Below are 25608 nucleotides of genomic sequence, written 5' to 3' on the forward strand. Positions count from 1 at the left end.
AAAACACCTTAAACAGTACGTGCAAAGAGTATTATGTCCGAAACCTGTATTCAAATAAAGAGTAGGCAATAAATACCCCAATAATACAGTGTAAATGCCATAAGTGCTTCTCTGCCGCCATCTAGTGGTAATCTCATGTCTTAAAAAAATTAAAAATAATAATAAATAAAAAATAAAGTTTTGTTTGCCTAGAAGTGTTAGTTTTCCTTAATCTTTAAACTTTTAGTTTTACAAATCATCACATTAAAATAGGATCATATTTAGAGGTTTTAAGTGCTGGAAAAATTGTGAATCACTCTAAAATGTCCTTGAAAAGTGCTTGAATTTCACTCAAAAGCTTGCATGAACCCTGAAATTAATAATGTAAAAGCATTTGAGTATTTATACCACAGTTTCATCTGGTATACGAGCATTATGTATCCATTTTGTGTCCTTAAACATTCGTTTTTTGAGGTTATAAAAACTTAGTTCTGGGTTTTTTGGCTTGTTTGCTGTAGGCCTACACCATGTCACTTATAGTAGCTTTTAGACATTGATCTGTTTTTTTGTAATAAGTCAGAAATGACAAGGAGGCAGCATCACGCAATACAAAGTCAATGGAGACGGTTGGATTGTTTTCCACCCCGGTGGGCGTGTCTCTATGCTCATACCAGGAAGTTACGCCACCTGCCGACCTTTGCGCCATTTATAGGGCAAAATAAACGTAAGCCCTACCCCCTACACCATCCTAATTATCCACACGGTTACAGATGCACACTTACTCCGATATTATGGCAGATACTGGAGTCTGTCCAATAGTCCAGTTTGAATAGGTCCAATAATAATATCTTACTGTACACCTGCAGCTGCACGGTGTTGATGTCGTGTGAAAGTATCTCTTCAAACAATTATGAAAAATACCACTGTATTTAAAGGATACAGCTTGAAGAAAATGGTAAGATTTGCACGTTTCCTTTAAAAAAAAAAAACTTTGTCAGTGAAGCACTGAGTCAGACAACTGTATTTACATTTCAATAAACAAGTAGGTGTCAGTTTTCACTAAAAATAGCCTATAAACATCCGAAAAGAGGCAAAAAGGCAGACATTTGATTAGCATTTTTTTTAAATAATTAAAATGCTATTTGAAATGGAAATGAATGAATCAACTCTATTCTAAAAACCTTATTTGAGAAGTATTTTATGCAATTTTGTTTGTATGGATATTTTGATATATTTATTATGAAACATAACAAGGATATTGGATTATTTTTAGCATTGTAATGTGTATGGCACAAATGGCATTTATAGTCCGTATCTAATATTTTTCAATGTCTAGTACCTTTGACGGTGTTAACCTTGGTGTTGCATGGATGGGAATATATATGGAAATGATATGCAGATGAGGTATGATATGAGGTTATTGTATAGTAAAACTAGGCGTTGTAAGCTCCATATATGGTGATTTCAGGGAGGAGACAGTATGGAGATGCACAATCTTCCGCTGACTTTATTTATAGATTTATAAAGGGATTTTTTTGCGCAGGTTCTGGCGTAGGCTAGGCATAGTTTTATAAATCTGAAAACATTTGTGTGTACGTACAATTTTAGGATGAAATCTATATAAAATTTTATAAATGAGGGGCGTGGTCTTCCCAGCTTTGTATGGCACTAAATGGTGTCCAAGATTTTAAAGCTCCAAAAAGCGCATCCATTCATCATTAAAGTAATCCATTTTATTAACTCCAGTGGGTTAATAAAGGGCATCTGAAACAAGCCAATCAGGTCCTCTAGCCAGGTGTTCCCAAACACATTCCTGGAGCCTCCCCCACACTGCATGTTTTCCATGTCTCATAATCAAACACACCTGATTCAGCTCATCAGACTCCAAGGACCTGGGGCCTGATGTATAAAAGTTGCATAAGCACAAAAAAAATCAGACAAGAATGAGAATAACTCTTCATTTAAAAGTTTCTCTGAACAGTGTTATACTATTTTTATTTATTTATTTTTTTTTTTTAGGAAAAAAAGGATAATGGATGATTTTTAGCAATGTAATGTGACAGCATTTATTGTCATATTTTCCTAATGTCTTGTACTGTTAAACATGGTGTCACGTGAATGTAAATATGCATGGAAATTATATGCAGATGACTGAACGCATAGTAAAACTAGGTGTTGTACGCTCCATATATGGTGATTTCGGGGCAGAGACGGGGCGGAGATTAATGTAAGCACAATCTTAAGCTGACCGGGTTTTATAAAGGGAATTTTGCGCAGGTTCTGGAATGGTTTTATAAATTTGAAAACTTTTGTGCATATGGAAAATCTGGCTTTTATGGGTATGCACACATTTAGGATGAAATCTAGGGAAAGTTTTATTGTACATGAGGCCCCTGAAATGGACTGACAAATCAGACAAAGGAGACATGCAAAATGTGCAGTGCTGGGGGCTCCAGGGTTTGCTATTCTTTTTGTAATGTGACAGCCAAGATATGACATCACAGATAGGTCGCCTGTAGACCCCCTGGAATGTGTGTAAAGGTTAGTTAATCTCTTAAAAATAATTATAAAAATGTAATTATATATTTTTTATAATTTTATATTGACCTTTTGATTCTAGTTACAGTAGTTATTTCTAGCCCAGGTTAGCAGAAAATCTTGAAATCACACCTAGACCACATGTCCTACAACGTGCAGAAGAACATATCCTGTTTGAGTCTATCAGCGTCTGAGTTCTGCAGTTTTCACTGAATAATGTTGAAGCATATATATATATAACTTTATTACAGGCTCTAGACCCAACAACAAGACCAACAACATAACAGAAGGAATAGATACATAAACACATAAAAACATATAATGAAAAGCATTATATAATCTATCAATTTCACAAAATGACAAATTACACATCTCACACAACTTTGTTCTTCAACAAATGATCAGCAACTTAAAACATTATATTTCAAATTTGCACACATAACTGTACATACAAATTGTGTATATTATATATTGTTTTTTGTTTTATTTTGTGCTTTGTCTATCTTGTAAATTTGTATATTATTATATTATTCTTTTTATTATGTGTCTTGTCTTGTCGCTGTTATTCTGTTGCACCGTGGAGCTTTTGTCACTAAAACAAATTCCTAGTATGTGTAAACTACATACCTGGCAATAAAGCTCTTTCTGATTCTGATTCTGAAATGTAGTTCATTATTCATTATAGCTTTATTATTTTCAGCAAATGAAGATGCATGTTGTTGACCCATTTAACACTACAGTATTTGGCATGTAAAAGGAAATCAGTCAGAAATCAGTGTGGTTAGCAGGACAGGAAGAGGCTCACAGAAACTCTCTACAGTGCGTTTGTCCATCTATCAGACCAAAACCACATTTCCTTACAGATCTAAAGAACTTGGGCCACGTGAGGTTTCGTTCTGACTCGAAACTGAACTTGTAGAGGGTAAAAATATATTTAATGGAATCATTTTTTCACAAGAAACCCGCTAAGATGTCTTCTGTTAGTCGATATGATGATTGTACTTATGCATAGTTGTGAGAAAGACACAACTACACACAAACACACAGTTTTATTTTTTAAGCAGAAATAACATTGTCATGTCAAAAAAAAAGCAGAGATGAAGCAACACGAATCTGAATTTAGCTGCAGTGTGTATGTGGATTTAATCACTATACAAAACAAGACACACTTATTCAGAGGAATTTGATTAACGTTTCATGACGACACCGTACACCACCTCATCCTCCTGTTTAACACTCTGAAAGAAAACACAAACACAAAAGTTATGAAGACGCAAAATTCTTCAGTATCAGATTGAGATATTTTTGAATAACAGTCTTTTACCACTAAAGAAAATCAAAGAAATCACCTTCATACCACAACAGTCATAAAAACATAATTTTAAACATTTAAAAACTGTATTTTTAATACATGCACATTCAAAACAAACATTATTATTATTATATTACTGTACATTATACAGAAATTAAACATTCAAAATATTCACTTTCACATTATGACAGCAGTCCAATATCACACTATTGAACATTAGGCTATAATGCATTTTACTCATTTTTTTGGGTTAGTGGTTTCATTAATGTTTGATTAAGAGTCATTATTTCTAATAAAAGCTGGAATATTGACACTCTATCTTTCTCACAGACACAGACAGAGCAGTATCTTCAGAGTTTTTTTGGTAACACTTTAGAATAATGATCCATCATTAATAAGTAACTATGTACTAACTATTAACTAACTATTAAATAACTATTAACTAACGGACAAATTGTAAAGAACATTATCGTGTGTCTGAGATGTAATCAATCATCATTTTTACTCTGAATACAGTCATAAAATGCATCATTAATTACTCAAGTGTTACCTAGTCAGTATGCAGGAACTACTAGTGATGAGGACCATTATTTTAAAGTGAAAAACATCTTTTCCACTTCAAAATAATGCTCCAGATCACTAGTATTTCTTGAGGAATGACTAGGTGCTTGAGTAATAAGTGATGCATTTTATGACCACATTGAGAGTAAAAAGGACAATCTTCAAGAACTACTATTGATCTGGACCATTATTTTAAAGTGAAAAAGATGTTTGTAATGGTCCAGATCGCTAGTAGTTCCTGCATAGTGACAAGGTAACAGTTGAGTAATTAATGATGCATTTCATGGCCACATTGAGAGTAAAAAAATAATTGCTCACATCTCAGACACTTTAATGTTTATTGATTATTAATTAATTAGTAATTCTTTATAATTTGTCATAGTTACCTATTAGTTCTTAATGATGCCAATCTCCTTCTGTAATTACTGATTAGCTAATAAGGAACTATCTTAGTCCTAAATTTAATAGTACTTACTGATTAGTAAAGGTTATTTCTATATTAGTTAATAGTATAGCTGAAGTGTTAATACTCATTAGTCCTGCATTACTTTCTGCATAGTTACTTATTAATGAAGGACCATTATTCTAAAGTGTTACCGTTTTTTTTTTTTCTCCGGAAGTCCAGTTTCCTGTGGAAATGTGTCTGTTTCAGCCTGCAGAAACTATTTACTTTTTAAACTATTTAAAGAGAATAACATCCTAAACGTAACGGAGCAACGGATAAAACAGGAAAGACAGAAAAATACTAACACAAAACTTGTTACCTCCGTTTCTGAACAAATAAACAGTATGTGAGCAGTGTTTTCTATGAGATTTCATAATAAATGTACACAAATTGTTAATTGATCTAACATTTGTAATAAATTTTATATTAAAATATCAAACAATTTCTTAGTAACATACAGTGTTAAGTACAAACAAAAAACACCTCAATGTGTTAACTTAAGCTGCACATTTATGTGTTACATTTTATAACACGTTTTGTGTTGAATTGATCAATTTAACCTGAGCACACTCAGAACATGTTAAAAATAACACGTGTTGTTTTCAACACATTTGTTTTAAGAGTGCAGAATCTAAAAAAAATGCAAACAGTGCTGTATACATATGTGATTATTATTTCCTTCACGTTTATGTTAATAATGACAGAGTATGAGAAGATTTAATGTTAATGGATAAAATGACTGTAGTTTATTGTTAGTTACTTATTTAAAACAATATATATTAATAAATGTGTAACATTTTGTAAAGTGTTTCCCATTTGACTGTATATTTGATCGAATTATTTCCTTAATAGACACCAAGTATGTGACGTATGTTAAATAAAAATAGCCATTTAATACAAAGCCTTGAAAAAGTGAAACGTGTGTTTCTCTGTATGAAAACAAAAAGGATATTTAAAAATATTTCTAAAATAATGTTTAAAACGTATTTAAAACATGCAAACAACAAATAATCATCTTAAAACAAAAACTGTTGACTCTTAAGTCATGGCATTTCTGCATTTCTTTCATGCCTGAAAACAATACGTTTTATTAATTAATAATTATTTAATATTAACATGAACAGTATCTTTTGACAAATGCCAAAAAAAAAGCTTTAATGATAAAATGTGAAAGACACAAACAGATTCAATATTTTGGCAGATAAACACTTAGGGGTGGTTTCCCGGACAGAGATTAAGCCTAGTCCTAGAATAAAATGGCCCTTTAAACCAGAATAACAGAAATCTGTTTTCTCTGTCATGGTTTAAAATAGTCCTAGACTTGGTCTAGTCCAGAGTTTACAGTTTTTCTCAATTGTTTACACACAAATATTGGTACTTGAGACACAATGACCACAACATGTAACTAATGCACCAACCCCCTGAACCAATTCTGCTAAACTACAAGCACAATTCCTGCTTTACACTCACATTGCAGTTCTAAAACACACTTTTTTCAAAACACTACACACAATTCTCTGCATTTGGCACAATTTTCGGGCAGAAAAGTCTCTTGTTTTCACAAGGAACACACTGCCATTCAAATATGCACACTGACTCATCACATGGGCAAACACCTGTCACACATTTTTACAATTAGCAAACAGAGCTTTAGCATAAAAGGGCAACAGGTGAGCTCTTCTGATTTGGATGCCAACAATGGAAACAGAGGCAGAGCAGCATACTGTAGTTTGTTTTTATACTGTAAACAGTAAAATGTATTACTGTATACAGTAAATTATTCTGTTCACTGTAAAAAATGACCGTGATTTTAACAGTAAAAGACTGTAAAAATGCTGCGGTGAAAAACTGTTGATTGGTTTACAGAAAGTTTCCGTACTATATACGATGAATAACTGTAATAGATCTAATGGTACATTTAATGTAATTTTACGGTAAAATACCGTTAAATTCACAGTTTTTGGAAGTGAAAAATAACAATTCATTGTAAAATTTACAGTGAAAAACCGTATATTGACATTCCCACAATTCCCTGCGTGATACTTCACATTTGATATATTTTCGTTGAAATAAATCTGTTTCTTCTTAGTTTTTCTCATTTTTTTCTAATCAGTTATGTACATTAGGGTTTTATGTTACATCTAATGTTGTTAAATTAATGTTTATTGCATTTTTAAAATTTCATGCATGTTACCATGATGGTGTTTAGTGTGTGTGTGAATGACACTGTGTGCACCTTCTATATGTTAGTGTTGTCCTCCTCAGACAGCTTGTGGAACAGCTGCTTGTGATGAACTTTGATTCATCATGTGACTCTTATCACCACTGTGTTTGGTGACTGTCAGTGTATTATAAAGGTACAAAACAGATATTAGTTCATTAGGTTGGTAAATTAACATTATATCAGTTAATGAAATACGTTATTTTACCGTAAATTTAACAGATTTAAAATGTAAAATTCACATGTAACTCCGTAAGTATGTTTACGGTTTGATGTCATTTTTACAGTATTGTTCTGGTAACCACAGCTGCCATTATTTTTCCGTAGAAACAACGGGATTTTTTTTACAGTGTTGTTTTTTATGTATACCACTGTATGTGCAACTTTGCATTGGTTTGGATGTGCACTGTACATTGTTTTTGTTGAAAAAATAAAATATATTTGTTACCGTGTATTTGTGTGTTCTGTCTATAAAAACTATTTTATATATATATATCCAACCAGTTGAACACTGATGTGCTCTATGTAAAACACTATGATGAATGGAAAACACTTCTCCATTCATCATAATGACTTTGGTCTTTATTTGGTTCAATGTTACACTTACTACAGACAGTACATACATAAGTGTGTTGTAAAATATTTGTAATATATATATATATATATATATATATATATATATATATATATATATATATATATATATATATATTTACACTTACATACATGAGTGTGTTGTAAAATATTTGTAGTGTGTGTGTGTGTGTGTATATATAAATATATATATATATATATATATACACTACAAATATTTTACAACACACTTATGTATGTACTGTCTGTAGTAAGTGTAACATTGAACCAAATAAAGACCAAAGTCATTATGATGAATGGAGAAGTGTTTTCCATTCATCATAGTGTTTTACATAGAGCACATCAGTGTTCAACTGGTTCTTATAAATGTCTATTCATATGATGGTTTGTGTGTGTCATTTGAAAACAAAATACCATTTTGAGAAGAAAGAACATTGTTTTGAATGTAAAGTTTCATTTTGCAGGAGAACTGAGGAGTTTTGCCAATTGTGTGTGTGTTTTTTGATTTGTGTGTAGAGTTCTGAGAGTATGAGGCATGCTTTCAGAAAATGTGTGTAAGCAATCGAGAAAAACTGTAAGCTAAGAGTAAGGGCGGGGTTGACCTCGTTGCTATGGAGTAAACACACAGTGATTGGCTGATGGGGGAGGAGTCAGCGATTTAATCATAGAAATATTGTAGAATGAGGTGTCATGTTTCCATATTAAAATAAAGGTTTAAAAATACAAATGTTGCCCTATTCAAAATAAAATGTTGCCATATTGTTACCATAAAGGTTTTAAAATATAGGCTAAGTGTCACTAATTAAACTAGTATATACAGTTAATAAATACACACACATATATATATATATATATATATATATATATATATATTATGTATGTGTGTGTGTGTGTGTTTTTTTTTACTCTATTCGATCATTTGTAAGTGTGAACTAATGAAAACCACTGGCACAGGTAATCAGACAATCTTGATTTATTTGTTAAAAGTTTTTTTTGGGCGTCTCATCGTAGATTCAAATCTATAAATCAAAATGTATTGCATTTAGGAAGAAAAGGTTCAGCACCTAAGGCTCTGTCGCTATTGCCTCAATGGTGTTCAGTGTCTTTGGGTGGATTAGGACTGTTTGTGATTTGGTCTTACCCACGTAGAAGGCAACGTTCTCAGGACCTTGCGCAACGTTCCCTAAAAGTTCTCAAAAGGTGATGAAATTTCTGAACCTTTACAGAACATTCGGGACGTTCCTAAAACGTCCTCTTTTGGTAATGAAAGTGCTGCAGTTCAAGGTTCCTTATATGACTTTAGGGGGACGTTCCATTTTGGTTATTTTATGGTCAAAAAAAGAACGTTACAAAGAGGATATTTGGGACATTAACAGAACGTTCCCACATGGTCCTCTGTTGATCATTTAATAACGTTCCCGATATGAGTTTAGGGGAACGTTCCATTTTGGTTATTTTATGGTCATGCATGAATGTTACAAAGAGGACATTTGGGAAGTTAACAGAACGTCCCATAGTAATAGTCCCCTCAACATTCCCAGAACGTCCTGAATGTTCCCTGAAGGTCCACCAAATAACGTCCCCCAAACCTTATAAGAACTCCACATCGTGACCGTCTCTGAACGTTCTGGGAACGTTACTAGCTGACAGCCTCGCTAGAAATTTTACGTTCCCAGAAAATTCTCAGAACGTCCCCACTGGTGTTGAGTAACGTTCCCATTTATGTTCACAGACGGTCACGATGTGGAGTTCTTATAAGGTTTGGGGGACGTTATTTGGCGGACCTTCAGGGAACATTCAAGACGTTCTCTGAACGTTTAAGGAACCATACTTTATTTGGAAATGTTCTCAGAATGTCCCTGCTGCCCTTTTCAAAAAAATGAATTGAAAATTAGAGCTAAATTGACTAATAAAAGTGGCTGTTTAAACGAAAACTACTTTTTCTTAAAGGTCTTCATAGGTTATTCCTTTATTAATATTATGAAACCGTTTCTTTAAATTGCAAATCTCTTGCATTAAGTCATTAGCTGCAGCACATGCATGAGCTAATGTAACTGCTGTATCACTGCATCAGTAACTACACAGTTACTGTCTTTAAATAAAGAAACATGCAGCAGAACATCAGTGTTTCAGCATCATCACTGACTGAAGCACAGGAGCTACCCTTCAGCACAATGGTGACACATAAAACAACATTAAACAATAACAGGGGCTGTATTCACAAAAAATTTTATCTTACCACTAAGAGTTCTCCTAAATAGCAGTAAAAGTTCTTAGCTAAGAGTTTTCTCTTAAAACCTATTCACAAAGCTGCTGAGACCAACTTTTACCAAGGAATCGACTGAAGTCTTAAGCTAAGAGTAAGGGCGGGGTTGACCTCGTTGCTATGAGGTAAACACACAGTGATTGGCTGATGGGGGAGGAGTCAGCGATTGAATCATAGAAACAGGCACGTGCACAGGTAGGGCTCAACCTGTGCAGAGCACATGCCCTTTTTGTCCTTACACTCCGAAGTGCCCTTTTTTTTGGGGAGGTGTTTTATTTAATTTATTTATTTTCTTGAATAAATCATGGTATTGGTCACCCTTTACGTCTGTCTGTCTGATTTACAAATATATTTAGCCTAATAAAGGTATTAAAAAGAGCTTGTGACAAAATCATTTTGGATCCGCTCAAACTAACTGTCAGTCGAGGGCGGAGCCAGACGTTGTGAACATTCGGGGCTTAGCCCCAATATTTTGTACATTTTAAGGTTAAATGCATCAATCTGGTGCACTTTGAGAGCTCAAAATTAAGAGCTTCAACCCATGTACAGTATGCAAATTGACTGAAGAAACAGCATTGTACCTGGACATGAAAGAGGGTTCAAACATCTTTTTAGTTGTGATAGTCTCAGTCTACATTGTGTTTTAGGATGCCAAGCAATTAATAAAAATAATAATATAATAGTGTTTTAGGCCTATATAATTATTCATGACAGTTATATCCACATATTGTAACAAATGCACTCTAAATTAAATTTAAAAATAAAAAATTACACAACAGTATACACAAAAATTATTTTTCACAAAAGTTACTTTACACAACAGAATAGGGAAATTACAATAGCCTACTTTTGTAGTAATTAATAAGATAAATCCTTGCGCTTTTATTTTGATCTCGAGCAAATGTGCGTACTTCTCTTTAAAACACGCAGCACAAACAGACTGTATACTTAATCGCTGTATTTTGCTGTTTTATAAAGGCACAAAGCCATATCACGGTGTCGATTTTAGTTCGTTGGCAAAATACAACGTTACAGACCAGCTATGTATGTTTTAAATTTTCGGTTCATTATGAAACAATGGCGGCAGCACAGGGTCATTGATGGGAAACACTAAATGAATGTTTAGCTGACACATGTGCTAAAGTTGTCATATCAGTTATATCATAACAAAAACCCTTCAACCGGACCGAACGAGAGTCTCGAGGCCTGCCGCTGCTCTGAGTGAGTGACAGGAGGCGCGTGTTCAGCTGCGGTGTGCGTGAACGCGCTGTCGGAGAGAAGAGAGAAAGCGCTGCCGGTGTATGGATACTGTAGAAAAGCGAACTGCTGCGTATTTTAATAGAGAGATATGTTTAGAAAACTATATTTTTACAACACTGTTAAGAAACCTCAAACCTGAAAGATTCGGGGCTCTTGGGAAAACATTCGCGGCTCCAGCCCCCTTAGCCCACGGTAGCGCCGCCCTGACTCATACCTCTTAACTCCGCCCCCTGAGTTCAGCGAAATGAAGTTCCACAGCAGAGCAGCTGAACGTCTTGCAACGGTAAATAAATATCATCTTGTTGTTTGAATAAGTAGGCTACAACGTTGTCTTTATGAAAGAAACATTGGTATGTCTATAAAGTTTCATATTTTATGCATTTGAGGCCTGAGACCGGTGGCGGAGAGAGAGGGAGGGGGCTAACGTTAGCATTTGCCTTCTAAGTTAGTCATAGCGAATAGCCTACAAATAGCCTTAAATAGGCTGTGCATACAGTACAGTAGTATTACATCTTTTATAAGACAGCCAAAAACTGAGCGCTCATAACCTATTGATGATGACGTAGCACGTAGCCTAATGTGATGCCATCATTTTAACATTTTTATTTTTGCACATATTCGCTGGTCAAAAACCCGGCGTAACTGCATTTGAGTTTGACAAAAAAGCGTCTGAGTGATCCCCGTCGTCAGCTAGGTAAAATATATTTCTAAGGAATTTCTTCTTTGATTTATGATGGCTATCTGCTGATACACTTAATTCATTAACATTTAATATGGTCACACAGTATGGTTAATGTTTACGATGTTAATATGTATTTGCTCGCTAGATAATTTTTTTAATCTAGTATTGTATACTCCCCGCTCGTCTTCACATGTAACATATAGTAAAACATGGTTTTACTACAGTAATGTTGTAGGAACTAAAAAACATTACGGAATCGTCAGGTCACTGTGCTTCTTTACATTATCATGCAGAATGTAATGTGTGTGTATTCATGTGTTGAGAGGGACATCCCTGGATCACAGTGAAGTCAAACATCTTCAGACACATGGCTCACACAAGACTGCTGTTGTAATTATTTTTAAAGAAGCCCTGAAACCCTGTGTATATATGTATATATATGGGGGGGGGGGGTGCCCTTTTTCAGTTTCAGCACATGCCCCTCAAAAGGTCTGTGCACGGCCCTGCAAAGAAATATTGTAGAATGAGGTGTCATGTTTCCATATTAAAATAAAGGTTTTAAAATACAAATGTTGCCCTATTCAAATAAATGTTTTTTTAATAAAAATGTTCCCACAGTCAAAATAAAATGTTTACATATTTTTGAAAATACCAAATTATAATTTAATAGGATAAAATATCTTCTCCTCCCTGCAAACGATAGCATGAAGAATGTGAATATTTAACCAAGTCAAAAATGTAAGCAGGTAGTATCAGCAGACGCAAACCGCTATAAAAGGCGACTTTAAAAAACGAAATAACTTATACCGTTTTTTATAACTTATGTAAACGATATAAACACCTTCTGGGTTCTCGATTTTATCGATTTGAGCAACCATAAACGACGCAAAACACGCGAATTTTAAGTTTTTGATAGGATTCCTATATAGAAACACCACTCCCTGCCCTCCAGACTCATTCGCGCTGCTGCTGTGACGTCATGTGCAAACAACCTATTGTCCACCCTTTTGGATGCAGAATTCAACCGACAAATAATGTTTTATAAACAAACTTTGGGAGAAACACATTCAAATGGTCTTTCTAATCAGCATACACAGACGAGATATATATATATATATATATATTTTTTTTTTTTTTTTTTTTACTCTATTAAATTATTTGTAAGTGTGAACCCATGAAAACTACTGCCACAGGTAATCAGACAATATTTATTTATTTGTTAAAGATTAATTTTTGGTATCTCATCATAGATTCAAATCTATAAATCAATTTTTTTTTTATTGCATTGCATTTTATTGCATTTATGAAGAAAAGGTTCAGCACCTAAGGCTCTGTCGCTATTCCCTCAATGGTGTTCAGTGTCTTTGGGTGGATTAGGACCGTTTGTGATTTGGTCTTAGTGACTTAGGAGTCCTCTTGACTACTCCTAACGTTTCACAGATTTAGGAGCTAGTTTTAGTGCTAAAATGCTTTGTGAAATACTCTTAGAGCAAAAATTTAGGACTCCTAAAATTAGGACTGACACGCCCATTATTTTTAAGAGTTTCTCCTAAATCGGCAATTTAGGAGCTACTTTTAGCCTTAAGATGTTTTGTGAATACGGCCCCTGATCTCTCTAGATATCTGCATCTTCACTTATTACAAACCACTCTGACTGTGTTTCTTTCCTACAAATCTTCTTAATGAGGTGTTGATGTTTTATCAAAATTTATAGATATCACCGTTATGGAAGTAAGCACTTGTTTTAGTTGAGCTCCTAACCCTTGACAATTTGACTTTAGTTTTTCTCCAATTGTTGTAACTGTGTTTTTCTAAAGCATTTGGTGCAATAAAAAAATTGTGAGAAATTGAGAAAAAAATATAATCAATTGGGTTTGGATGCTTAGTCATTGTTGTTGATTTGATCATCATACAGTGACCTTATTCACTGATCTTTGAATATTGTGTTTTCTTTTATGTAGACATATGATAATGCATAAGATCCTGTCCTCCTTTGAAAGTTTTTATCCTTATGCAGAAATTATTCAGACAGCATCACGTAGATTCACACAGACATCAAGATTCTGCGTATGATCCTCAACATTGGTGACAACATTTTAAGATAAACAGATTAACTGAACATCACAAAACAAGCTACTAAAGTCACAAAAAAAAATTTTTTTAGTGTCACCATTGTTGAGGATCATACGCTGATTCGTGATGTTTGTGTGAGTTTAAAAGACACCGCTCAAAACTCTGCATAAAGTATTAAAAAAAAAAAAAAAAAAAAAAAAGTAATAAAGAAGGGGAAAAAAGTTGATGCAAAACTGACATTTAATACAATGATCAAGCATCCAAACCCATTTGATCAGATTTTAATTTTCTCACAATTTTTTTATTGCACCAAATGCTTTAGAAAAACACAGTTACAACAACTGGAGAAAAACTAAAGTCAAATTGTCAAGGGTCAGGAGCCCAACTAAAACAAGCGCTTACCTCCATAACGGTGACATTTATAAATTTTGATAAAACATATGCAGAGATCTAGAGAGATCTGTTAGAGTTTAATGTTGTTTCTGTTATCTGAGTTTTATGTGTCACCATTGTGCTGAAGGGTAGCTCCTGTGCTTCAGTCAGTGATGATGCTGAAACACTGATGTTCTGCTGCATGTTTCTTTATTTAAAGACAGTAACTGTGTAGTTACTGATGCAGTGATACAGCAGTTACATTAGCTCATGCATGTGCTGCAGCTAATGACTTAATGCAAGAGATTTGCAATTTAAAGAAACGGTTTCATAATATTAATAAAGGAATAACCTATGAAGACCTTTAAGAAAAAGTAGTTTTCGTTTAAACAGCCACTTTTATTAGTCAATTTAGCTCTAATTTTCAATTCATTTTTTTGAAAAGGGCAGCAGGGACATTCTGAGAACATTTCCAAATAAAGTATGGTTCCTTAAACGTTCAGAGAACGTCTTGAATGTTCCCTGAAGGTCCGCCAAATAACGTCCCCCAAACCTTATAAGAACTCCACATCGTGACCGTCTGTGAACATAAATGGGAACGTTACTCAACACCAGTGGGGACGTTCTGAGAATTTTCTGGGAACGTAAAATTTCTAGCGAGGCTATCAGCTAGTAACGTTCCCAGAACGTTCAGAGATGGTCACGATGTGGAGTTCTTATAAGGTTTGGGGGACGTTATTTGGTGGACCTTCAGGGAACATTCAGGACGTTCTGGGAATGTTGAGGGGACTATTACTATGGGACGTTCTGTTAACTTCCCAAATGTCCTCTTTGTAACATTCATGCATGACCATAAAATAACCAAAATGGAATGTTCCCCTAAACTCATATCGGGAACGTTATTAAATGATCAACAGAGGACCGTGTGGGAACGTTCTGTTAATGTCCCAAATATCCTCTTTGTAACGTTCTTTTTTTGACCATAAAATAACCAAAATGGAACGTCCCCCTAAAGTCATATAAGGAACCTTGAACTGCAGCACTTTCATTACCAAAAGAGGACGTTTTAGGAACGTCCCGAATGTTCTGTAAAGGTTCAGAAATTTCATCACCTTTTGAGAACTTTTAGGGAACGTTGCGCAAGGTCCTGAGAACGTTGCCTTCTACGTGGGTAAGACCAAATCACAAACAGTCCTAATCCACCCAAAGACACTGAACACCATTGAGGCAATAGCGACAGAGCCTTAGGTGCTGAACCTTTTCTTCCTAAATGCAATACATTTTGATTTATAGATTTGAATCTACGATGAGACGCCAAAAAAAATCTTTAACAAATAAATAAAGATTGTCTGATTACCTGTGCCAGTGGTTTTCATTAGTTCACACTTACAAATGATTGAATAGAGTAAAAAAAAAAACACACACACATACATAATATATATATATATATATATATATATATATATATATATATATATATATATATATATATATATATATATATATATATATATATATGTGTGTATTTATTAACTGTATATACTAGTTTTAAAACCTTTATGGCAACAATATGGTAACATTTTATTTTGACTATGGCAAACATTTGTATTTTTAAACCTTTATTTTAATATGGAAACATGACACTTCATCTACAATATTTCTATGATTAAATCGCTGACTCCTCCCCCATCAGCCAATCACTGTGTGTTTACTCCATAGCAACGAGGTCAACCCCGCCCTTACTCTTAGCTTAAGACTTCAGTCGATTCCTTAGTAAAAGTTTGTCTCAGCAGTTAGGTTTTAAGAGAAAACTCTTAGCTAAGAACTTTTACTGCTATTTAGGAGAACTCTTAGTGGTAAGATAAAATGTTTTGTGAATACGGCCCCTGAATTATAAGAACACCAAAAGGGAGATGCATGGTGAACTGTTTATTTGAACGTGTTTTCTTCTGATGTTTTCCACTGTATACATTTTGTTTATACACCTACCCACAAACGGAAACCTCAGACATTAACGCTGCATCTTTCTCATATGCAGTCAAAAATAAAGAATCTCTTTTTTTTAGTTGACTTGCTGTGTTTGAGTTTTTTATAGTGGACACATTTTCACAGCCACACATAAAAAATAAAAAAAACATGTATGACTATAGTCATAAAAAAATTTGGTCTTGGACTCCAAGTTCAGTCCTGAGTACTACATCACTATTTTATACCTTGCATGTTGTGAACTACATAACACGGCAGGCAAAAAGAACTATAAAGAGGGATTGTAGATAGATGCTTTTACTAGCTGATCCAACAAAGAGGGGTGTTGGTCATTCAACAACTGAACCTCTTTAACAGGCAGAACAATCTCAACTATCTGAAGACTAACTCTCCTCATGCATAGTTTTTAGATAGAAAGCTATAAAAATTACAATTGACAAATGAAAATTAACAACTAATTTATGGTTTTCAGTTTTATGTTAATTTTGGCACTGTAGTTTAATGAGATAGAATAAATTTTAATATTAGAATTTTGAAAGCAAATGTTTTCAAATTTGTATAACTATCTTTGGCTTTCAGTATTACAGGAAACTCATGTTTTTAACAGAAGTGTTTTTTTGTTGTTGTTGTTGATTTTTAGCAGATACACCCCTGAGCTATAATTGAAATAGCTCAACACAGTGAATGTTTTAAGTTATTTCCTCAAATTCAACTGAAAATACAACATTAAATGACTTATGTCTGCAAATTATTCAACCCCCTGAACAGAATCCCTCACAACAGCACAAATCTGCAAAACGTTGTCTCAAGTGCACCTGATGCAACAAATCAAGGGCTTCATTAGCATACTTTGCAAGTTGCAAGGAATAGTGGATACACTACTGGACAGGGGCAAAAAAAAAGGAAGCTATCACCGGCTGCCACCAGACTTCTGAGAAAGCAGATTCAGAAAAACCCTCAAGTGATTAAAAAAGACCTGTTGCAAGAATTGGTGGAAACAGGCACTGAGGTTTCAGTTTGCACAGTAAGGCACGCATTAAATGCAGACGGTTTCCATGGCAGAACTCCAAAACATACAAAACTACTGACCCAAAAGCAAAGAAAAGTCAGCTCCAATTTGCTCAAATAAATCCTATAAATAAGTCACAGAATTTTTGCAAATCTACTCTGTGGAGCGATGAAACAAAACTTTTTGTCCCTGGCACTGGAAACCTGCAGAGTGTGAAAGGCAAGATAAAGTCACTGAAGTATCAGGAAAACATCATGCCGTCTGTGAGGAAGCTGAATCTTGGCCGTCATTGGACCTTCCAACACGACAATGATCCCAAGCACACTTCAAACTCTACCAAGGCTTGCAGAAGAAGTCCTGGAAGATTCTACAGTGGCCATCAGAGTCACCTGACCTGAACCTGATAATCTCTGGTGGGATTTGAAGAAGGTGGTTGCAGCACGTAAAACCAAGAATATTACTGAACTGGAGACCATCGCTCATGAGGAATGGAATAAGATTCATTACAAAAGGGTGCTCTACTGTGTTCAAAAATGCTTTTCATGAAGGGATTGAATAACTTTGACACTTCAGAAGTCATTAAAAGTTGAATTTTCAGCTGAATTTGGGAAAGCCACTTGAAACATTCGTTGTGTTGAGCTATTTTAATTACTAGATTTTTTTGATTTGTTCATTGCAAACAGCTGTAAATTTTGCCAATAAACCTGATTTGCAGAGGGGGTTGAGCAGCTTTACAGTGATAAACAGGAAAATAATGATGCAAACAGAATTCAGTTCTGCTGTACAGCAGTGATAAAAAAGACAATAGTGTTTTGCGTTTTTTCAGTGAAAATTTCTGAAACCTGACACCCAAACACCAGAACCGCACACCAAATCTGCACACTTTAAAAAAAATCCCAGTAAAATTAACGGTAAAAAAACAGCAGCTGTGGTTACCAGAACTTTACCGTAAAAAATACAGTAGCAACGTAAAAAAAAAATCTGTTAAATTTACAGTAAAATTATGTATTTCATTAACTGATATAATGTTAATTTACCAACCTAATGAAGTACTAATATCTGTTTTGTACCTTTGTAATACACTGACAGTCACCAAACACAGTGATAAGAGTCACATGATGAATTAAAATTTCATCACAAGCAGCTTTTCCACAAGCTGAGGAGGACAGTACTGATATATAGAAGGTGCACACAGTGTCATTCACACACACACTAAACACCATCATGGTAACATGCATGAAATTTTAAAAATGCAATAAACATTAATTTAACAACATTAGATGTAACATAAAACCCTAATGTACATAAACTGATTCACCGCAGCATTTTTACAGTCTTTTACTGTTAAAATCACGGTCATTTTTTAATTGTCAGCCTTTAATTTCATTGAACACTTTTTGCAAAGCACAACACACAATTCTCTATGTAACACAAAAATCTAACAGTAAGTATCTTGATTTCCTTTTTCAAACACAACCGTTGTTTCTGTCCAACTACACATGGTTGATGTATTTCTCTTATTTTGTACTGTGTAATTCTGTATTCACAACCACAAATGCTTACAGTAAAAAAAACAAAGTTTGGTTTCAATCTTGCTTTCGTGTTTACTGTGAATTTTTCAACATCTCTCTGCTGATTACTTTCAGTTTTGTACAGAAATGTACATAGAAACTCATGAAAGAAGGGCTTTAGGTTTTGAATAACTGTGTATATGATCTCTCCATAAACAGAATATTATGGCAAAGGTGTTTTCAACCTAAGACAAATGTTTGCTTTTTTTGAATGCAGTGCTTCATTTTGCAAGAGATGTGAGGCATTTTGCATTTAGTTTGTGCAATTCTTGGATTTGTGTATAAAGTTTTGAAAAAAAGAGGCAAAGTTTTGAAAATGTAAGCAGTTGAAAAAAAAAGATATCTAAATGGTTGGATGTTAAATGTGTCCTTAGAGCTGTTCATGGGCAGGTTATGAAGTCAGTCACATCATATTTCGGCTATGAGTGAACACTGGAATATACATAAACTACATTTAAAACATTATTAAAAACAATATAAAATGTGCGACTGTAACATGATCCAAAAAAGTTATCAAACCATGATTGTGTGGACTATTTTACATTACTTTAAGGCAGTGGTCGCCAACCCATTGATCGCAATCGACTGGTCGATCTTTATCACTGTTCCAGTAGCTCGCGAAATAACAGAAATTTGAGTACAAAAATATATTACATTTCTCCAGTCTTTGTACAGTATTTTTGTATTAATTTTTATGTTATTTTCTGGAGCTACTGGGACAGTGATAAAGGTAAATAGCCCACATCATGTCTGAGTCTGTAAACGGCCGTTAACAAGAGGCCAGAGAAGCTGAAGACGGACGCGAAAAGGACACAATTCTGTAGAAGGCAGGACAGCTCACTGTTCACGATGCTCGAAATATAGGAAGAAAATATAAATATTGAATTAGGGGTGAAGGGTTATATGAATGCATATCTAAAAGGAGATCAGTCTTCAGAAAGATTTCGATGGCAATGGCATTTATTTATTTTATTATTTTATTAGCACGTTTCATTTGTTTACAGCGGTAACTAAAGGGTTAGTACACCCAAAAATTAATGACTCACCCTCATGTCGTTCCAAACCCGTAAGACCTCCGTTCATCTTCGGATCACAGTTTAAGATAGTTTAGATTTAGTCCGAGAGCTTTCTGTCCCTCCATTGAAAATGTATGTACGGTAGGCTGTCCATGTCCAGAAAGGTAATAAAAACATCATCAAAGTAGTCCATGTGACATCAGTGGAATTAGTTAGAATTTTTTGAAGCATCAAAAATACATTTTGGTCCAAAAATTACAAAAACTACGACTTTATTCAGCATTGTCTTCTCTTCCGGGTCTGTTGACAATCCGATGCTGCTGCTGCTTCTTTCCGGTTTTACAGTGGTTGGCATCCAGCTTATTGGTGCATTACTGCCCCCTTCTGCTCCGGACAGTGACGCTGCTGACCAGAGGTTGCGTTAGACTGTAATCAAAATGACGGACAGGGTCGTAAAAAATCCGTCATAATCTATTATTACCCGCCATTTTTATTTTCACCTTTTAATTATAATAACACATTTAATTGCTTTTATTTTTGTTCACTTTTGAATTGGTAATTCACACATGAAATTTCTCTGTACGTGTTGGTAGCCATTAAAGAAAATGTGGTTTCATATTTATGTTTAAATAGTCCTATGTTATGTTTTAAATTCATCTATTTGATTATGAAAAGTGAACAGCATGAGTAAGATGCATCATAAGATGCGCAGTATATCCGGAGACATGGAGTGGGTCAGACATGATTTTGACCACTTCATGAAGTTTTGTTTTGTAGAAAGCCTTTCTTGAAGTGAATGAAATGGACAGAATTTTAAATCTGAGACTTTGTTCCAAATCAAAAGCAACACAAAGCTTTAAGCCTATTGCGATTTATTGGGTGGGAGGCGCACTATGCACTGTTTATTCATCAACTGAAAAAGGCGTACGGGATTTACGAATCGATATTGGTCTTATGAATATGACCAAAACAGCAAGTAGACATTTTAATTGTTTATTAGTAAAGTAATGTTTTCATTATCAGTGTCGGCAGCAAAGATAAAGTTGACATTGACTCTCCTCATCTCCTTATGGACGCGCCTAGAGGGAGAATGCACATTTCATTCGGTTTATTCTACATAAACAGAGTAGCCTATCTCTTTTCATTTTTAATTATTTTGTTTTCGTTAAAGTAGATATTTCATGCTTTCTATAGAGATATTTCTCATGTCTCTGAGGCAAGCAGCCTATTCACTGAGTTTCGGTTCATTCATGTAAGACGCGTTCCAGTTCACGCTCCAGTGATCGCGCCTGCGCTTCCATGTCATGATTATGTCATGATATTTTCTATTATATTTGCTTCTTATTTATTACATCCAGGCAATTGGTTGATGAAACATTGATTAAAATTAAGATCCAATTTTTACAAAACGAAATTCACTTCAAAGAAAGGTTTTCTACAAAATAAAACTTCATGAAGTGGTCAAAATCATGTCTGACATACTGCGCATCTTATAATGCATCTTACTCATGCTCTTCACTTTTCATAATCAAATAGATGAATTTAAAACATAACATAGGACTATTTAAACATAAATATGAAACCACGTTCTTTAATGGCTACCAACACGTAGCCTAAATGTGAACAAAAATAAAAGCAATTAAATGTGTTATTATAATTAAAAGATGAAAATTAAAATGACGGGTAATAATAGATTATGACGGATTTTTTATGACCCTGTCCGTCATTTTGATTACAATCTAACGCAACCTCTGGTCAGCAGCGTCACTGTCCGGAGCAGAAGGGGGCAGTAATGCACCAATAAGCTGGATGCCAACCACTGTAAAACAGGAAAGAAGCAGCAGCAGCATCGGATTGTCAACAGACCCGGAAGAGAAGACAATGCTGAATAAAGTCATAGTTTTTGTTATTTTTGGACCAAAATGTATTTTCAATGCTTTAACAAATTCTAACTAATCCCACTGATGTCACATGGACTACTTTGATGATGTTTTTATTACCTTTCTGGACATGGACAGTATACCGTACATACATTTTCAATGGAGGGACTGAAAGCTCTCGGACTAAATCTAAAATATCTTAAACTGTGTTCTGAAGATGAACGGAGGTCTTACGGGTTTGGAACGACATGAGAGTGAGTCATTAATGACATAATTTTTGGGTGAACTAACTCTTAAGGAAACACAGTATCACTGCTGCTCCATAAGCGCCACCTGCTGTCAGAGAGTGAATTTACGTCTCATTCTGTCTGCTGTTTTTGTTTCATGCTTTTTTTGTGTAGCATTTATAATTTCACAAAGATAAAGTCAGACCGTTCTGTTTTTGTTTTAAATCTTGAAATTAAATCTAATTCATTAAAAAGCAGTGGCTCTAATTTGAAATGGCTATGTATTTTTGTTTATTAAATTAATATTAATAATAAACATCTGCAACCAGTATCAGAATCGGCCAATTTGCTTGTAAAAATAAATAAATAAATAAATCAGAATCTACATTGGCCAGAAAAAAATACTAAATACAATCTGGGCTGTCTTTTTCTATCAAGTAGATCTTGTCTTTCAAAAAGGTCGAGGTCAGGGATCTTGGGCATAAAAAGTACTTCGGTAAAGTTGGTTTTATATTCGCACATTCGGACATCCGTATTCAATAGCCTTGTTAATCACACTACATTGGACATTCAGTGGACATTCACAAGTAAATATGCCATTAAAACAATGCTTGCCTATTTTGATCGACTGTGAAAAATGTTGTAAGTTGACAGTCATTGGTTGTCAATATCATGTCGCTGCTTAAAATTCGCAAACATTAATTTATTGCACATTTATTGGAAAGTCAGAATTTATCAGAAGTCTGAATGTGTGAATATAAAACCATAAACCATAAAAAGGTTGGTGACCACTGCTTTAAAGCATTTAAGTTAATCTGTAAATATGAATTCATGTAAAAAGTAAAAAGCAAGACCCAATTTGCTGGGTAAATTAACCCAACATGTGTTCTGTCCTGTATTTACCCTGTTTTTTAGAGTGTATGTTCAGACTGTAGAGTGTAAATCTTAACATGAATTATCTTACCACTTTGTGTGCATTTCGTGTGTAGAATGTTGGATCAGCATAAGTTATTTCTCCATCATGGTTCTGGACTGTTTCAATAATAATGACAGACATGTTAAAACAGCAAAACTCTCAATCATCACTGACAGCTTTGTGTTGATATATAAACACTTGCCCTGTTCTGTTTTTCTTTGTCTCCTGCAGATGCAGAAGATCCCAACTGCAGCTACAGTCAGCAGAGATCCAGCAGCAGCAGAGATCAACACTACTGGATATACAGAGACTGGAGACTGGAGGTCTGGAGGCTGTGAAGTCTGTGTTTCTGAGATTGGGGTTTGTGAGGTGGTTGTTGGTGCCACTGGTGAGCAGAGGGAATGTATTGATTAGACAAACCCATATATACACTACTGTACAAAAGTCTTAGTTTACATTTTCAAACATTGCTTTTGCCATTAACTTTTTGAATGCACAAGGAGTCTGACAACAGCCGGTGATCCATACAGAGATCTGATCTCACCATCATTGAGTCCGTTTTGGGTTACATGAAGAAACAAAAACAACTGAGACAAATCCAGAAAAAAAACTGGCAATGTCTCCGAGGTAGTTGAAGAAACCGACTTGCAAAGCTACAGAACTGTGAAAAGTTTTAGACACTTGTGTAGAAACGCTGTAAAGTGAAGATGCTTTCAAAAATAGTGTCATAAAAAGATTTTATTTATCAGTTAACTTCTATTAACCCTCTATGGTACGCATGATGTTCTAACCATGAAATATTTTTTCAAATAAGTTTTTATTACATGAAATAGCTTCAATTATGCAAATCAAAAAAGATTTTTGAAAAAAAAGATTTGTATACTTTTATATAAATCTTATATGGATTTATATACTTGGAACTCATGCAAAACAAAAAGAAGTAGATCCCTATCATTTAATCCCTATTACACACTATCATTTGGCTAACTCATCTTCACATTCATCACATTGAAGAGCTAACTCTGAACTCTTCCTATTGCCCTTTCCGTAAAATATTGCTTATTCATGTTCTGAAAAGAAAAAATTATGTTTTTTTATACATAAATAAAAATGGCATCTCTGTACCACAGTGGAACTGCAGTAATGTACGATGCTTTTGGGAAACAGACCGTAATATTAAGAATACTCGTTTGATCGGTTTTACGAACTTCTTAGGCTTACGATGCTTTTGGGAAACGCAGCCCTGTTTGTTTAAAACAGCTTTTGTCTTAGGTACACTTGTGCACAGTTTTCAGGTAGCTTTGCAGGAAGGTTTCTTCAAGACGTTGCCACAGTTCTTCTGGATTTAGTTTGTCTCAGTTTCTGTTTCTTCATGTAATCAGACGGACTCAACAATGGTGAGATCAGATCAAAAGTCTCACTTATTACAATTAATGGCAAAAGGAAAGTTTGGAAATGTAAACATGATTACTACTGACACACTACAGCAAAATGTATAAAATCTTAATGGCTTAAAACTATTTTTTTGTTAGTAAAAATACTAATGGCCTCAGTATATTCATAAATATAACTGGAAGTTTAAAGGACGATTTAGTATTATATTATGAAGAGAATGAGATGAATGACTCAAAAATATTAAAAAAAAAAAATTATTATCTTCTCACCTTTAACAGTAACATTGAATCTCTTGATTGACTCTTTATCCTCAGTCGTGAGAGTTAGTTGATAAAGTCCAGAGTCTGTGGTTCTGGTGTTTCTGATGGTCAGAGATCCAGTCTGTTGATCTAGATTCAGTCTGTCTCTGAATCTCTCATCCTCATATTGAGGATTGTTCCCGATCGCTCTCTTGATTCTAGCTATACGACTCTTTTCAAACCTCCACTCTATATTTTTATATATCTGTGTTTCATTAACATCATTGTGTAGAACTACAGAATCTCCCGCCGTCACTGAAACTCTTTTCACTTCATTTTTCTCAGCAAACGTAAACACACCTGGAGAACAAAAAAGACACAGATGAACTTAGTTTAATGTTGTTTACGTCACTGATTTAGTTTCTTGAGATTTCAAACCAGATATGATTTAAATGTACTATAAAGCTTTACATTATTTTGACAGGAAGTGAATCAAGTATTAATTAATTAATTGATTGTATTTTACTGGACTCTACAAAGACGTATTGTAAAGAACAGCAGCATACATGCAAATTATATATCTAATAAACAAAAAAAACCATTCAATTGATATTAAAGACATAGATGTGTATTTGTACCTCAATGAAATTACAGCACTGAAACAAAATTGTAAAATGTTACTGACTGAAACAAAAACCTGCTCAGTATCTGATCTCATAATCTTTAAAATGAATATTTGTCTATAATGCATCTTCACAGACCTCAAACTCTTTGTCTGGAATTAAAAGCAAATGCTGGATAGACTGGACTAAATTTGTCAATAATAGAAAAACACTTGTAACTCACCAATCATATGCCACAAACTGAGCACAAATAATGTGTTGATCATTTCCATCTGAAAAGCTCACAGAATACTCTGAAATAAACTAGTCACAAAGGCAATATGAAGCACAGTTACAGATCTCTTACAATCTTACAGTTGTAGCTTTACTAGATAACTGAAGGCGGAGAGTTTTTTGTTTTTTGATGGCAAGAGGGAAGGGTCATTTTTTGGCTTCATTTGACA

General features: G+C 34.3%; 1 protein-coding gene across 1 annotated transcript; it reads right to left on the reverse strand.

Annotated features, from left to right (window-relative positions):
* Positions 1-2448: 2448 nt before the first annotated feature.
* Positions 2449-25567, reverse strand: LOC137022980 (uncharacterized). The gene is made up of 5 exons (XM_067389464.1): positions 25389-25567; positions 24573-24902; positions 23111-23293; positions 22957-23024; positions 2449-3755 (listed from the first exon to the last, which is right to left on the reverse strand). Exons 1-5 carry the CDS (start codon positions 25435-25437, stop codon positions 3705-3707), a joined length of 681 nt encoding a protein of 226 aa, XP_067245565.1. The 5' UTR covers positions 25438-25567; the 3' UTR covers positions 2449-3704.
* Positions 25568-25608: the final 41 nt, after the last annotated feature.

The sequence above is a fragment of the Chanodichthys erythropterus genome, chromosome 7 (genome assembly GCF_024489055.1).
Source record: "Chanodichthys erythropterus isolate Z2021 chromosome 7, ASM2448905v1, whole genome shotgun sequence".
Classification (NCBI taxonomy): Eukaryota; Metazoa; Chordata; class Actinopteri; order Cypriniformes; family Xenocyprididae; genus Chanodichthys; species Chanodichthys erythropterus.